Source organism: Tetranychus urticae, chromosome 2 (assembly GCF_039701765.1).
Source record: "Tetranychus urticae isolate SD_2017Ah chromosome 2, NJAU_TeUrti_SD_1.0, whole genome shotgun sequence".
NCBI classification, from domain to species: Eukaryota; Metazoa; Arthropoda; class Arachnida; order Trombidiformes; family Tetranychidae; genus Tetranychus; species Tetranychus urticae.
Genome location: NC_142959.1, coordinates 18,634,449 through 18,650,866, shown reverse-complemented (window position 1 = coordinate 18,650,866; position 16,418 = coordinate 18,634,449). Strand labels below are relative to the sequence as shown.

The following is a 16,418-nucleotide window of genomic DNA, read 5'->3' as shown; positions in this document are numbered from 1 at the left end:
ATTGAGAAATTTTTTCCTTTAACAGCTCGAACTCTGACATTTGCTGTTGTTCCAATGCGAATTCGTCCATAATTGGTCCTACAATGAATAGCCACACCGCATTCATATAAAGAAGATCTTATCACGATCTTATTTATATCCATATCAAGAAAACGAACAGCATAATAATAGCGTTGTTGTATAACAGCAGAAGAGTTTCTTCTTTCAGGCACAATTGATACTCGTTTGAATGAGTAATGAATTATATCCAAATAGCGTTCAATTTATGTCAAAGATAAGTTTTTACCAAATTTCTCACTTACAAAATCACGAATTTCCCCCAGAGTTCTTTGACAATCTTGGTCAACGTAACTTCGAATGTTAAAGAAATTTCCTCTTTTGTGACTAAACAGATTAGCCCTAAAGGGCTTAGAAGGTTTAAACGGATTTGTATTTTTCCATTCGTTAAAAGCAAGCAATTCAAAAGTAAAAGACTGTAAATACTTGATATCTTTATGATTGATAGTAATTCTTATTTTTCAATATCACGAAAAACTAATAGAAACAGCTGTAAAAAGCTTGTTGACTTATTATATTACAAAAATTACAAACTTAATTAATCAAATTGGATTATCAAAGAAACGGGTTTATTCAGATCAACTCATCTACAATGCTTACGAATTTGTTTTGAAATCTGGTAATCTTAAATCGCAAATTTCGCTTTTTCCAATCATGTACTTCAATCACATTTACAAAGAAAAATTGGACAAATTATTTTTCAATCTTAGGATTTATTTCACAACGTAATTTAACGTGTTTAATTTATTGAATGAATTGTCTAAGCAGACATTGATAAATGAAACTATTGCGTTAAACGAAAAAAACGCATGACTCTGGCATTTTGTTTGATGGGTATCTCGATGAACATGAGACGCAATTTTTCTTTAACTGGGGGGTAGAGGAATTGTATCACAACTTAAATTGCTGATCTTGATTTCTTCAGAGCCACTAGGTTTATGTCCCTCGACGGTGCATATTTGAGCACTTGACTGTGGGTAAGAAAATAAATGAATAACAAATCTCAATAGTTTGGTCATTGTGTTTAAATATATTTCAAATGATGTTAAAACTTACAGCTTGTCTGATTTCACAATCATCATGGTACGGTTTAGATTTTGGACAATAAGTTAATCGTATGATCATTTTAAGCATATAAGTAATTCCATCATCGGCTACAGATTTAGCTTCTTTAATCTCGATCAGTTTATTGTAAAACAATTTTTCCCATTTTTCGTTGATATGCGCAACGGCTTGGTTAGCTAACTTTATAACAGTTGGATCATCAACAGGGAGCGGTTTCCATTCTGTAGAAGGACTCTTAGCAAATACAGTTCCAAAAAGGCAGACAGTTAACATGAAGAATTTCATTTTTGTAACAATCTTTTTCTTCACAGGTAACAAGAGTTGGTTTACTAATTGAAAGTTGAGATAGATTTGAATATTAAATTGAAAACAAGCTACTTTAAATAGAAGAAAAATCTTGACATAGTTATCCGATTTCATTGAGAAAACAGATGATAAAATTATAACCAAACTTGGAGAAAACGAAAAATTGAAATAAAATGATTAAAGGAGGACAGCCAAAATGTGCGATTTTCGGCCTGTGTTCGGAATGGGTTGAACCATATATCAATCGAAAGCTTATGATGAGTAGAGCATGTCTTTCTGAAAATCAGATCGAAATTCGCATTCCCTGGGGAGTTATTTAGCAAATCCCTTGGGACCCCGTGAAGACCACACCAAACATAACTTTTCAGATAGAACTCTTTATGCTGATTCCAATGATGATATACGCATGTGCCCCTCAACCTGCGACTTTGCCAGATATACTACTTTCAAAGTTTTTCATAATGCTTAAAAATATTCGATGCCGTGGCGTTTCTTTTTTACCCTATGAAGACCAACCCAGACCTAGTACATATTGTTCAGCACCCAGAATACTATTAGGAAAGTCCAAAAATAATTATCCAAATGTGCGGTTTTAGATTTGCCATCTACATCACACTTTTTTACTATGTAACTGAATATTAAATGCCCTGGCGTTTCTTCAAAACCCTATGAAGGTCGCATCAGACCTAGTACATATTGTTCAGCACCCTAAATACTATAAGAAAAGTCCAAAAATAATTATCCAAATGTGCGGTTTTAGATTTGCCATCTACATCGCACTTTTTTACTATGTAACTGAATATTAAAAGCTATTAAGTTTGTTTTAAACCCTCAAAAGGTAACATCTGACTTGCTAAATCTGACCTAGTGAATCCGGCCTAGCTCAGTATCTTGTGAATTATCATAAAAAAATTGCTTAAAAAGAAACTTAATAGCTTTGAACATTTATTCAATAGGAAAATATTGACAAACGGAGTTAAAACCTAAATAATCTAAAACCGCACATTTGGATAATTATTTTTGGACTTTCCTAATAGTATTTAAGGCGGTGAACAATATGTACTAGGTCTGATGCGACCTTCATAGGGTTTTGAAGAAACGCCAGGGCAAATTTTGGGCCGATTTGGCTGTTGTCCTTTCTTTTATTTAAATTTTGCTTTACCAACATTATGAAACTTGAAACTTATTAGTAGAAGACGACAATCAGAAGATCGCAATGGAAATTTATAGTCAGCATTTTGAGCTGGAAATTCATTTTTCCGAATATTCATAGTTAAACTGACAATTATAAGCAATGGTGTTGCCTGTCCAAAATGAAATCAGATTAACTTGCTCATTGTCAGTGATTTGCTGTTTGAAATAACCGATCTTTTTTTCTGAGTAAAAGTATCGATACTTTGCCAGTCGATTCTCGATACCACAAAAATACAATTTGATGAAATTATCAGGCAATTAACAGAATCAAGAAAAAGTGAGCTTTTAGTTGTATCTACAGGGTCTTAGGGATGTTTCAAACTGAAAAAATTAACTTTTTTGCTTAATTCAATTCTATCTATTCTTTTTTTGTGTTCAATATGATTGCCTTGTATACTCCATCATAAAAAGTCTTTTGTGCCAAGATTCAAAATATCTCAAGACCATTTCACGATCAATTTGCAGCCAGAAATCGCTTGCCATTTTGCTGTAAGTCACCTAATGATGACTCTCCGCTGTTTGCGTTTCTGCTGTAAGTATCCAAACACAACGAAAGTCGAGTGGACTATCATCAGGAGACTTAATTGTCCTCTTTATGTATAAAAGTTATTTAACATTCTTCAGCCTGAGCCGTTTTAATATTACTCTGTAAACGATTCTTTCAGCCGCAAGAAGCTAAAATTTTTCCCGCACCATTTCGCTAATTAATTTTGGCATATTCAATTAAGCAACTTTTTCAAACTTCAATCGATGACTAAAGATGTAAAGAGTAGATATTATAACCCTCTTTTACCTAGTTCATCAGCCCTTTTGTTAAGAGATAGATCAAGTTTGTTTGAAAACATCCCTAAGACCTTGTAGAAACGCTTGTGACCCACGAACCAGATCCATGCTTTAATTGAACTCATTAAATACTTGATACCTTTATGATTGATAGTGATTCTTATTTTTCAGTATCGCGAAAAACAAATAGAAACAGCTGTAAAAGGCTTGTTGACTAATTACAGAAAGTGCAAAAATAATTGATGAAATTGAAATTAAGACCAACCAATATTGATAAAAGCAAGTCTATCGAGGAACGGATTTATTCAAATCAACTCAATCAAAATGCTTACAAATTTGTTTCGAAATTTGTTAATCTTAAATCGCAAATTTCGCTTCTTCCAGATCATGTACTTGAATCGCATTTACCAAGAAAAATTGCATAAATCATTTTTCATGCAGATTTAAGTTCATCACACTGTAACGTAGTGAATTTGTTTTTAGAACCAGCACGTACAAATAACTCATACGTGCATAGTTTAGGAGGCAACTGCGAACAAGAAAATAAATGAATAACAAATCTCAATAGCTTAATCATTGTGGTTAAATATATTTGAATGATGTTAGAACTTACATCTTGGTTGATTTGACATGCATCAGTGTACGGTTTAGATTTGGGACAATCAGTTATTCGTATGACCAATTTAAGCTCATATTCAATTTTATCGGCAACTCTAGATTTAGCTTCTCTGATCTCGATCAGTTTATTGTAATACAAACTCTTGTCATGTGCATTGATATCAACAACGGCTTGTTTAGCTAACTTTATAACACTTGGATCATCAACAGGGAGCGGTGTCCATGGTCCGAGAAGAGTCACAGAAAATACAGTTCCAAAAAGGCAGACAGTTAAGATGAAGAATTTCATTCTTGAAACAATCACTTTCTTCACAGGTAAAAAGAGTTGGTTTACTAATTGAAAGTTGAAATAGATTTAATATTAAATTGAAGAAAACTAGTTCAAATAGACAAAAAATGGAAAAGGAAAAGAGCTTGACATTAGTTATCGACGTGATTGCTAGTCGATTTCATTGAGAAAACAGTTGATAAAATTGTAACCAAACTTGGAGAAAACGAAAAATTGAAATGGATTAAATTTCTTTGATTTAAATTTTTCTTAATCAAGATCATGAAACTTGAAACTTATTAGAAGATGGCAATCAGATGATCGCAATGGGTATTTATAGTCAGTATTTTAAGATTGAAATTCATTGTTATTAACATTCAAAGGTCTCTGAATACAAGAACCAATCGAACTGAAACCCTCTTCGAAAAAGGCCGGGAACTTATTCTCACACCTAATAAACGAACAATTGTAAGACATTGGTGTGACATTAAATCAGACTAGCTTAATATCATCATTGCCAGTGATTTGCTGTTCAAAATAAGTATCAATCTTCAAATCAGATCTTCCGAATATTAAATTAATAAATTTGCTCACGACCATTGTCCAAGTGTAATAAAAATCTGTTTAAATTATTCAAAAGAAAACTTTTTCAATGAAATTCTTGCTTTTCCAGACATTAGTCAACAGTTATGCTTTTCAGATGCAAGTTGATGAAGCTCAGCCAATTATTACAGATAAACCGGCCAATCATTGTTTAACTTGGCGTCTCAATTGTTAGCCCATTTGCCTACTTTCGGACTTCTTTGTGCTTTTAAGTGTATCCGATTCGCTAAGAAGCACTGTTCCATAATGGTTGGTGTCATTTTTGTGATGCTAATCATAATCACTCTCTCTGCTATTGCCTGCCTTATTTGTACTAAAAGACGACGATGTAAATCATTATCAAGAGGCCCTTTTGAATTGAGATCGGATTCCTTTGTAATCTTATCCTTTGTGTAGCCAATCTAAATTATATTCATTGAGAATATCTTTCAAATAAGTTCAATCAATAAATAATTTGCAAATGCAAAGTGCTTTTTGAATATTGAATTTTCTCAGTTAATTTGATGTACGGTTTCAATTTTTTTCGCCCTACAAGCGCCTTCTTATTTTGAACATTAGAAATCAATCTCAAATTGAAGCTGAAATGATTCCGTGAAGTCTCTTATTACTTTGCTCTTTAATTTCATTGATATTTTTTTCTGAGTAAAAGTATCGATACTTTGCCTGTCGATAATACTCCATATCAAGAAATTTGATGAAATAAAACAATTTACATGACGATGAAATACAATTTGATGAAATTATCAGGCAACTAACAGAATCGAGAAAAATTGAGCTTTCAGTTCTAGAACTCTTTTGGCCCACGAACCAGATCAATGCTTTAATTGAACTCATTAAATACTTGATACCTTTATGATTGATAGTGATTCTTATTTTTCAGTATCGCGAAAAACAAATAGAAACAGCTGTAAAAGGCTTGTTGACTAATTACAAAAAGTGCAAGCTGGATTAATCAAATTGAAATTATCAAAAAACGGCTTTATTCAACTCAATCAAAATGCTTACGAATTTGTTTTGAAATCTGCTTATCTTAAATCGCAAATTTCGCTTTTTCCGAATCATGTACTTCAATCACATTTACCAAGAAAATTTGGACAAATCATTTTTCATGAAGATTTAAGTTCATCACAAGTGTATGTGCCATGCTTCCATTCTACAGTATTATAATAGTAATAAACAGAGCATTCTTTACGAGGTGCCTGTGAACAAGAAAATGAATGAATATCATATCTCAATAGTTTGGTCATTGTGTTTAAATATATTTCAAATGATGTTAAAACTTACATCATCCTTGATTTGACAAGCATCAGTGTACGGTCCACGTATGGGACAATCAGTTTTTCCTACGATCACTTTGAACACATAAAATTTAGCTTTACTAGATTTAGCTTCTTTAATCTGGATCAGTTTATTATAAAACAATTTTTCCTTTCCATTGATATCAGCAACGGCTAGGTTAGCAAACTTTACAACAGTTGGATCATCGCTAGGGAGCGGTGTCCATTCTGTAGAAAGACTCTTAGCAAATACAGTTCCAAAAAGGCAGACAGTTAACATGAAGAATTTCATTTTTGTAACAATCTTTTTCTTCACAGGTAACAAGAGTTGGTTTACTAATTGAAAGTTGAGATAGATTTGAATATTAAATTGAAAACAAGCTACTTTAAATAGAAGAAAAATCTTGACATATTTATCCGATTTCATTGAGAAAACAGATGATAAAATTATAACAAAACTTGGAGAAAACGAAAAATTGGAGTGGATTTAATTTCTTTTATTTAGCTTTTGCTTCACTAACATTATGAAACTTGAAACTTATTAGAAGACGACAATCAGACGATCGCAATGAAAATTTACAGTCAATATTTTAAGCTTGAAATTCATTTTTCACTTCTGATAAAGGTCATTGTTAAACTGAGAATTGTAAGCAATGGTGTCGCCTGTCCTAAATGAAATCAGATTAGCTTAACTTGCTCATTGTCAGTAATTTGTTGTTTGAAATAAGTATCAATTTTAAGCGCAATCTTTCAAATATTAGCGAATGTGCTCACAACCATTGTTCAAGTGAGATAAAAACCTGTTTAAATTAAACAAAAGAAAGCCTTTCGATAAAATTCTTGCTTTTTAGACAGTAGTCACTCAATAGTTCTGCTTTTCGGATGCAAGTTGAGGAAGCTCAAAAACTAAAATTATTACAGGTAAACCGGTCAATGGTTGTTTAATTTAGCGTCTCAAACAACAGCCCAAGTCCCTGATTCCTCTGTGTTTGTGTGTGTTTGTTTGCCGATATGTACGTCGATATGGTAATCTCATAAATCGTTGATGCCATTTTTGTCATGTAAATCATAATCACTCTTTCTGCTATTTCCTGCCTCATTTGCATTATTTGTACTAAAAGACGACGATGTAAACCATTATCAAGAGGTCCTTACGAATTGAGATCGGATTCATTTGTAATCCTATCCGTTGTGTAGCCAATCCAAATTGCATTCATCGAGAATATCTCTCAACTAACAAACACTGATAAACATGTTGACAAACTTGCGTTTCGTTTGGATCACAATCGATCGCTATAAATATTGATCAAATGAGAAAACAAATCTACGAACATTCCGACACAGTGGAATCCGCAAGCATGCATATATGTTATTATTTGAGTCATTAAATTCAACAATGATTGACTTTAACTGTAATAATTTTCGACTTGCTCAACTTTTATCTAAAAATTAATATTTCACAGTTTTGAAAACATGTTTATCAGTTGTTACAAGACTATTGTTAGTCAAGGTGATTATCTTGATTGTTTCGTATGTTGAACAAATATGGAAGGCGCGTTAAATGAAAATGAATAATTAATGACTACAGAGATAAAAACATTTTTACAATTCCTAAAATAGAGTTTAATTGCCTGGAATATTTGATCAATTCAATAAAGATGATCAAAAAATTGTTATGAATGAAATTTAGATCACACTTTGTAAAGTGTTTTTGAAGCTTGAAATGAGTAGTTTCTTGTTGATATGTATTAATTATTATTTAACTTATTGATTGTTTCAGTTCATTTGAAAGATATTCTCAATGAATATAATTTAGATTGGCTACACAAAGGACAGGATTACAAACGAATCCGATCTCAATTCAAAAGGACCTCTTGATAATGGTTTACATCGACGTCTTTTAGTACAAATAAGGCAGGCAATAGCAGAGAGAGTGATTATTATTAGCATCACAAAAATGACACCAACGATTATAATCCAATAAAATGGAATGGTTATTTCACAGTTCCAGATAAATTTTTCATCAGAACATGAACTAGATTTAAGATTATCTTGATAATGTTTAGAACTGTTCAGGAAATGCTGGTAAATGGCAGTTTCACAATTGTCTTTAATGATTGGCTTCAAACAGTTAAACACCATAAAAGATGAACAGCAATTGCGCTTTAAATAGTCATCATCAATGGTCCATGAGTTGAAGGCTTTATTGAAACATGAATCCAACTTGCTAGAAATAACTGGACACGAAACGACAGTAGACGTAAGAATTGGTCCAATTTCAGTGGAATTTTCATCGGTAATAGCAGCTAAGGCAACAATACTTGAATACAAAATTATATTAGAAATACATAATAAAAATATTCTCCTTTGATCCATGGTAAAGCGTAAGTTTGAAAAAATGTAACTCTACTAATACTAGATGTATACTCTTTTGGGAGTTCCATGTTTACGTTCTAGTATCACTAAAAAATCATTAGTGATCAAAGATCAATTTTGCTACCAAATCATGATTGTATTTAAATTCCTATCATTTACAAAATCTTTGATTATGAATTCATCTGGGAAATAGGATGGGTTTTACAAAAATCACAGCCATTGAGTAAAGAAATTTAAATTATGACATTTACAGTTGTGGTGATTTCACGAAAATGAAAGGTTTTAAACAGAAAAATATATTTCCACAAAGAAAGTTTATTGAGTTGAGTTAGAGTCGGGTATCAGATCTCTTCTGAGACCTTAATGCTTGAGGAAAGGGTTTAAATAGGTTGAACGACAGTGGGAGACAAAGAAAAGGATTTAGCTTTGAAGTCTGTTTGCATTGGGATTAGGATTAGTGCTCCTAATCTAAGCGTTAACTATGGATGAGATCTCACTTTGAGATCTCATTTTAAGATTTTGAGATTTGAGATCTCATTTTGAGACTCTGAGATCTCACTTTGAGATCTCTAATTTTATTTTAGAACTTTGAGATCTCACTTTGAGATCTCATTAGAAATCCTAAGGAAAAAAGGGCTTACTTATTGAGAAGTATTAAAGATTATTGAGGGAAAAATAACGAAGGTCACTACACCCCCCAACTTAGATTAATCATCTCTCCTGAGATGAAATTTGGTTATGTTTTTAATGTGGGCCTGTTGGATTGCTCCGTTTTGAATGTACTTCACAGTTTTTGGTACTCCACCATAAGATATTATTGATTCTACTTCAAATGGTCCATCGGTGATACGACATTTCCCTTTAACACCTTTGAAGACCAGAACACGATCTCCAACTTTGAGATCTCGGTTTGAATTCTTTTTGTTGCCATCATAGTTTTCTTTCATCTTCTGGCGATATCGCTCAATCTGCTCTTGAGTGTGTGGTTTTTCCACCAACTTGATACAATCTACGTCATACTCATAGTCAGCTGGTAAATAGTCACATTTATTAAATGCTTTAAAGTATGGACTACATCCTATAGCACGGCAATAAGATCGATTGTGGTGTTTCGCCGCTAACTCGATTGTATTTTTCCAGTTTGGCAGATGAGAGTATAGAGAGTAGTACAATTTGATAACCTGCACAAACCTCTCGGCCATTCCATTGGACCAAGGGCTGTATGGAGAAACGAGAACATGAGTGAGATCTCGATCTGAGATCCATTTCTTAAAAGCATTTGAAGTAAAGCAAGTGCCATTATCACTTATTATCTTCTTTATTTCATGCATGAACGGGTGATTCTCGAGAAATTCGATAACACTCTTTGAATCCTCTTTCATCGCTTTAGCTTGACCTAATCTGGTTCCTTCGTCAATCAAAACTAGGAAACTTTTAGTCACTGCTCTTCCTTCTCCTTTCTTTGAGATCTCACCAAAATCCAGATGGATCGTGTGCATTCTTTCAGTTGAATGGGAAGGTAATACCAATGTGTCAGTGCGATTCTTAAATTTTGCTTTGACCTTTTGGCATACTGGACAGGACCGTACATAGTCGATGACGTCTTGCTTCATGTTTTTCCAATGAAATCTGGCTGAAATTTTGTGAAAGGTTCGCGAGATCCCATCGTGTCCGCCAGAATGAGGGTCATCATGATAGCTTGAGAGAATTAATTTGATTTTATCCGGTGAGATCTCAATTTGAGATCTCATTTGTCTTTGCAAGTCAATATTTGCAACTGTTGCTTTTGGGACCAAACGGGATAGAGCATCGGCATCGGTTAGTTCTTTTCCGGATTTATGGTTAATCTTCATCGAGAAGGTCATCAGAAATGTTTGCCATCTGCCGAGGCGACCCTTTGGTTCTTTTAAATCCATTAGGAAACTGAGGGCTCGATGATCTGAATTGACAATAAAATCTCGTCCTTCCAAATAGGAACGAAAATACTGAATAGCTTTTATAACCGCAAGGCACTCCTTGTCCGTTGTTGAATAGTTAACTTCATGGCTATTGAAAGTGTATGAGTAGTAACCAATGACGCGAAGCTGTTTGTTTCGGTTCATCTTGAGATCTCTTTGATAGAGAATAGCTCCTGTACCAAAGTTTGAAGCGTCACAACTTAGTTCAAATGTGAGATCCCAATCAGGTATCTGGAGTATGGGATTTTCAGTTATTTTGCTGACCAATTTGTTATAAGCATCTTCACATTCTTGTGTCCAGACGAACGGTTGGTCTTTTCGTTTTAATGCATCCAATGGTCTAACAATTTTACCATAGTCAGGTATGAAGGCACGAAAATGGCTGGTGAGTCCAGTGAAACATCTTAGCGAGTGTAAATCAAATGGTTTACTCATTTCTTTAACTTTTTGAACTGATTCCTCTCTAGTTGTCTTACTTTGGCCATCCAAAACACGACCAAGAAATACCACTGAGCTCCCATTAAATGTGCTTTTCTTCTCATTAATTGTCATTTTGGCTTGATCAAGTTTTGACAATACCAGACCAGTTAAGTGACCACATTCGTCTTGAGATCTCCCTCCGATGCAAATGTCGTCAACATAAACGTGTACTTTACCAGTTGAAGTCAGATCTCCGAGTATCTTTGTTATAGTCCTTTGAAAGATCGCTGGGGAATTTTTCCATCCGAATGGGAGGCGAAGCATCTCATAATGTCCAAAAGGGAGGACAAAAGCACTGTATTTTCTAGTTTCTTCAGACAATCTTATCTGCCAAAAACCATCCTTAAGGTCAATCTTAGTAAAATGAGTACAACCTCCAAGTGCACTTATCATATCATCTATGATCGGGAAAGGAAACGGGTCCAGCTTTGTAATTTTGTTCAGCTCTCGGTAATCTTGACAGAGGCGGTAATCACCATTCTCTTTTGGTACGATAACACATGGGCTAGCATATTCGCTTGTTGAGTCACGAATGATATTATTCTGTTTGAGATCTCGAATTTTATTTTGAGCCCATTCATATCTGTTTCGTGAGAGGCGATAGGGTTTACATTGTATGACTTTAGAATTGTCAATAAGCAAATCGGTGACGTGAAGGGGTTCTGAGGTTTTGATCTTGAAGACGTCAGGGAATTGTTTCTTAGCAGCCTCCATGGAGATAATGATTTTTGAATTGGAAACAGAATTGATATGTGGTTTCACTCTAACAAGTTCATATCCGAAGGTCTTCAGTCCAGGTCTTCCTATTATGACATCGTAATTGCACTTATCGAAAACACATGCTGAGATCTCATTTGATATTCCATCAACTTGAAGTATGAATTTTGAAGCATTCTCGATAATTTCTTTTGCACCATTGAATCCGAAAATCTCTTGAAGAGATTCCTCTTGCGAAAGTTGTTGCTCTTCAACTACTTTTGAAGACACTATATTGACGTTTGCTCCATTATCTAGCAACGCACGGTAACAGCCGGAACCAATTTGGACTTGAACTACGTCGGGGTTTATATCATTCTCGATCGAGAAAATATCCTCTGGATTCGATGGCCTAGCTCTATCATCACGTCTCCTATCGGAACGATTACGATGTGAGATCTCATTTTGAGATCTCACGGCTAAGTCACGTCTTGGTCCATCAGGTTGTGACCTGGTCTTCAATGGCTTCAGGTTACAAAGAGCCTTCCTAAGGTCTTCTTTGTTTGAGAGCTCAATCGAGACAAGTTGTTTCTGAAGTTCGTCAGGCAGACCGAGTAAAACGAGAGTTATGAAGTTGTTATCATTGATATCGGGAAAGGCGAGCTGGAGAAGACGTTGTTTTTCATAGTAAAAATCGAGCAGAGGCCCACCTCTGTATTCCCACGACAAGGCTACTTGAGCTTGAGTAACACGATTTTGACAAAACGCGTCGATGAATGCATCTTTCCATTCGGACCAGACAAATGAAATACCTTCGACCAATCTTGAATTGAACCATTTTAAGGCGACTCCTTCGAGACACGATTTTAGATGGTTTATCTTGGCATCGTCTGATGTCCATCCATTACAAGCACATGCTTTTTCATAGGAGAGTAGCCAGGTCTTGGGGTCCTCTTGTTTACCATTAAACTTGGAAACCTCCATACGTTGAGACTTGTTAGCAAAAACGGGAACCACCGAATTCTGAAAAGTCTCCATCATTTTCTGGAATGTTTCCATTTGGAATTTCATCATTTGCTGTAGAGTTGCAACTGAGATCTCGCTGTGAGAGCTCGCTCGCTCGGAAGCTGTTTCTGTCGAAGCTGTTTCTGCTTCATCGTCTTGATCACCTACGGAACCAGCACTGAAAACATCATTGAGATAAGGGCCTGCTTCATTAGCAGTAAGATACACTGTAATGGTTCTCTGTCGAGTCATTTCAGCGATTGCTGCCACAACAGGTTGCTTGCTCTTGAGGGTTTCGTGGTTATCAATTAGTTGTTTGTCATCTTGAATGATTGTCCATTCAGAAGAATGAGATAAACTATATCTTGTGACCAAGATATCATCGTCTTTCTTCACTAGAGTAAATTTAAACTTGAAATTGTTGGGATGAATATCGGCCATCCTGTCGACTGCGCCAATTTTTGTGGTGATTTCACGAAAATGAAAGGTTTTAAACAGAAAAATATATTTCCACAAAGAAAGTTTATTGAGTTGAGTTAGAGTCGGGTATCAGATCTCTTCTGAGACCTTAATGCTTGAGGAAAGGGTTTAAATAGGTTGAACGACAGTGGGAGACAAAGAAAAGGATTTAGCTTTGAAGTCTGTTTGCATTGGGATTAGGATTAGTGCTCCTAATCTAAGCGTTAACTATGGATGAGATCTCACTTTGAGATCTCATTTTAAGATTTTGAGATTTGAGATCTCATTTTGAGACTCTGAGATCTCACTTTGAGATCTCTAATTTTATTTTAGAACTTTGAGATCTCACTTTGAGATCTCATTAGAAATCCTAAGGAAAAAAGGGCTTACTTATTGAGAAGTATTAAAGATTATTGAGGGAAAAATAACGAAGGTCACTACAACAGTCTCAATGAAAAATTGTCCAACCATTGATTCATGTCTTCAACATGATGGATCGGGATTTATAAGTGCTAAGACATTTCCAACAAAAAGTAGACTGCCAGTGACTAGAACATGGAGCTTGTAATCATCTTGAACTCCATATTTTTCAATCAATTCATTTGAATCCAGGAAATTTAAAGCTTTATTTAAGCTGGAAAATTGGTGAAAATTATCAGGATTTCTGTTGAGGTCTTTTTGAATTGCTTGCCACATTTCTCTTGTTTTGTTAATTCTATCAGAGATCTTATCAATTTCAAATCGAGAGTCCGGCATCATTTCAGGATAAATTTCGATATTTTCAATATAATTTGAAGGAAAAATAGCGACATCAAACGATTCCTGAGCAACTCTTTGAATTAATGGTTCATATTGGCGGAGACCGGCCGAAAAAAAGAACAAAATGCGGATTATTTTTTCATTCGATGATTGAAGGTATGATTTTTGTTTAAACCAATTACAGCAATTATCTAAACTTTCAACAGTATGCGCTCCATCTAGGAAATAATTAACTCTTCCTTTGGTAATTAATTGACATCTTCCAGGCCAATTTGTTTTCACTAATCCTGAAGCTTCTTCTTTGTCCAGAGCGAATCCTTTACCCAATGTTATCAATTGTTTTCGATTGATCTCCGCAGAAGTCATCTTCAAATGAAAATATCGAGATATTTGTAAAGCAAGAGAGGCATTGACCCTTTGAACGTGACCATCAATACCTAAATTAATTTTGTACGGTGTAAGGTTTTCATAGTTTTCCATTCGTGGACAAATTATAACTTCAGTGTCTTTTTCAACTGATCGATTGTGAATAACCTGCATAGCTGGTTCAGGCTGAGAAGATGTGAAACAAACAACATTAGGTTTAATTATGCCAGCCTTATGCCATGCGATAGATTCCAAAGTATCACCCAAAACAGAAGTATGATCAATGCCAAGTGATGTTATGCCTGTAACAACTGGTTTTGGAACAATATTTGTACAGTCAAATTCACCACCAATACCGGCCTCAACAATAGCAACATCAACTTTCTCTTTGGAGAATATATAAAATGAAAGAATCGTTAAAAACATGAAGTACCCAGGTTTATCGACATCAGCAAGTTTAGAAGTCACTTCCCAAAAATACTTGACAAAAACATCAACTGAAACTGGTCGTCCAGATAATCTAATTCTTTCTCGAACCGATACCACGTGTGGTGATGTATAGAGACCAGTTTTGTATCCTCGCTCATTTAAAATGGATTCAATGTAGGCACATGTTGAGCCTTTGCCTTTAGTTCCAGCAATATGAATAATATTGAGATTGTTCAAATCATCCAATTCAATATCGAGTCGCTTCAAAAGTTCAGTGATTAAATTGAGCTTCTGTCTTGCATCTTTAGTATTAGCAGGATTAATCTTTTTCAAAACAGAAAAGTTGCTGTCATATTCCATCAGCTTGGACAAAGTTTCCTTGTAACTTTGATTTGAACTTGTCAATCCATTGGAAATTTTTGCATTCCCATTGAGAAGCATTTGGTTGTTTGACTTTGTCTCGAAATCCATCATTTGGTCATTTAAACACCTAATAAAGATGAATAATTAGAAACGGAATAAGAAGAAAAAATTAGATGAGTTACATAGAAATAATGAAAGAATAAAGAAAAAAAATAATGATGCTTGAAATGAAAGAATAAAGAAAGTGAACTATAAGAGGATATTTATCTTTAATCTTGTCTAATCAAGAAATTAACGATTAACTCAGTTCAAATAACAAACTTATAATTCATCAAATCAAATGACAGTTAAACAGTGTTTATGATGTGAGAGACAATTCAGACATTTCATCGGACCATTAAAACATAACAACAGATTTAGTCAGTACAAATGTACCTTAAGAGTTCATATTTACCTGACAAACGGAAAAGTTGGTTTAATTTTCCAGCCACGGACGCACAACAGCATTAGGCTAACATAAAGTTGATTGGCAGTTACTAAATAGGATTACACCATATTAAAAATGTCAATGATGTTGATGAACATTTCATTTTATGGCATTATGATAAAAATTTGTCACGGGGTAACAATTCAAACGGCAAACGAGATAGATTGTGCAAGTTGAATCGATGAGACTAGATAGATAATTAATTAATCAATAAGGTAAACCTTCAAGTCATTGAGATTAGGAAGATACTTGACAGTAAAGATGAATCTTAAATTGAGTTAAAGCTTGAGATTCAAACAAGAAGCACATTTTCCGGTGAAAGTATAAGTTTGCTATTCAAGGTTAATCACTGTAACATGATGAAGATAAGGTTACCTCGAAATGGTCCGTACTGATGTGAAACCAGGAAATAACAATGAATAAACTAAAGTATTTAAACAAACGTACAGTTAATTAAAAAGGCATTGAACAAAAATAGAGTCTACTTAAGAAACCATTTCAATGAGGTTAACCATATGTTTCAATGTTTTACTATATGAAGAGCATTTGAAGTGAAAATACACAAAGTGCTGTTAAAATAGACTAGATAAATTATTTTCATTTCTTGTTAATTAAAAGGATATTTAAAAATATCACAGTTAGTGTGGATTAATGTAGTAATTATTGCTTTAATGTTTAATCAAAGCTTTTACCGGTTTAACCATTCTTTTAATTCAGTTTAATGATTTGATGGATTCATCATTTCTTGTCAATTGAACACAAATCAAAATGTCAGTCTAATTAAAGTTTAGGCCAAAGTAAAGCTTTAGCTGTTTTAACTGGTTTATTTAAAGATGGTAAATAAAATTGAGAAATAAAATGATGATCTA

General features: G+C 34.2%; 3 protein-coding genes across 5 annotated transcripts; all 3 read right to left on the bottom strand.

Annotated features, from left to right (window-relative positions):
* Window positions 1–619: 619 nt before the first annotated feature.
* Window positions 620–1,771, bottom strand: LOC107360397 (cystatin-1-like). The gene is made up of 2 exons (XM_015927084.3): window positions 1,114–1,771; window positions 620–1,028 (listed from the first exon to the last, which is right to left on the bottom strand). Exons 1-2 carry the CDS (start codon window positions 1,540–1,542, stop codon window positions 924–926), a joined length of 534 nt encoding a protein of 177 aa, XP_015782570.2. The 5' UTR covers window positions 1,543–1,771; the 3' UTR covers window positions 620–923.
* A 2,067-nt stretch (window positions 1,772–3,838) lies between these two features.
* Window positions 3,839–4,312, bottom strand: LOC107371005 (cystatin-1-like). Its single transcript, XM_015938952.3, has 2 exons — window positions 4,019–4,312; window positions 3,839–3,934 (listed from the first exon to the last, which is right to left on the bottom strand). The coding sequence occupies exons 1-2, from the start codon at window positions 4,310–4,312 to the stop codon at window positions 3,839–3,841; spliced, it is 390 nt and encodes a 129-aa protein (XP_015794438.1).
* Window positions 4,313–13,568: 9,256 nt separating this feature from the next.
* Window positions 13,569–16,079, bottom strand: LOC107371738 (folylpolyglutamate synthase, mitochondrial-like). 3 transcript variants are annotated; one of them, XM_015939890.3, is made up of 3 exons: window positions 15,925–16,079; window positions 15,517–15,598; window positions 13,569–15,189 (listed from the first exon to the last, which is right to left on the bottom strand). In XM_015939890.3, the coding sequence occupies exons 2-3, from the start codon at window positions 15,567–15,569 to the stop codon at window positions 13,629–13,631; spliced, it is 1,614 nt and encodes a 537-aa protein (XP_015795376.2). In that variant the 5' UTR covers window positions 15,570–15,598; window positions 15,925–16,079; the 3' UTR covers window positions 13,569–13,628. The 3 variants fall into 3 exon arrangements, with proteins under 3 accessions (XP_015795376.2, XP_015795377.2, XP_015795375.2); XM_015939891.3 differs by lacking the exon at window positions 15,517–15,598 and having other exon boundaries at window positions 15,925–16,078; XM_015939889.3 differs by having other exon boundaries at window positions 15,517–16,073.
* Window positions 16,080–16,418: the final 339 nt, after the last annotated feature.

Coding starts and splice junctions, on each gene's coding strand:
- LOC107371738 (XM_015939890.3), bottom strand. CDS start 15,569: ATGCTGTTGTGCGTCCGTGGCTGGAAAATTAAACCAACTTTTCCGTTT. Junction 15,190..15,516: donor CCAACTTTTCCGTTTGTCAG/GTAAATATGAAC, acceptor CATCTTTATTAG/GTGTTTAAATGACCAAATGA.
- LOC107360397 (XM_015927084.3), bottom strand. CDS start 1,542: ATGAAATCGGATAACTATGTCAAGATTTTTCTTCTATTTAAAGTAGCT. Junction 1,029..1,113: donor ATTGTGAAATCAGACAAGCT/GTAAGTTTTAAC, acceptor TCTTACCCACAG/TCAAGTGCTCAAATATGCAC.
- LOC107371005 (XM_015938952.3), bottom strand. CDS start 4,312: ATGAAATTCTTCATCTTAACTGTCTGCCTTTTTGGAACTGTATTTTCT. Junction 3,935..4,018: donor CATGTCAAATCAACCAAGAT/GTAAGTTCTAAC, acceptor TCTTGTTCGCAG/TTGCCTCCTAAACTATGCAC.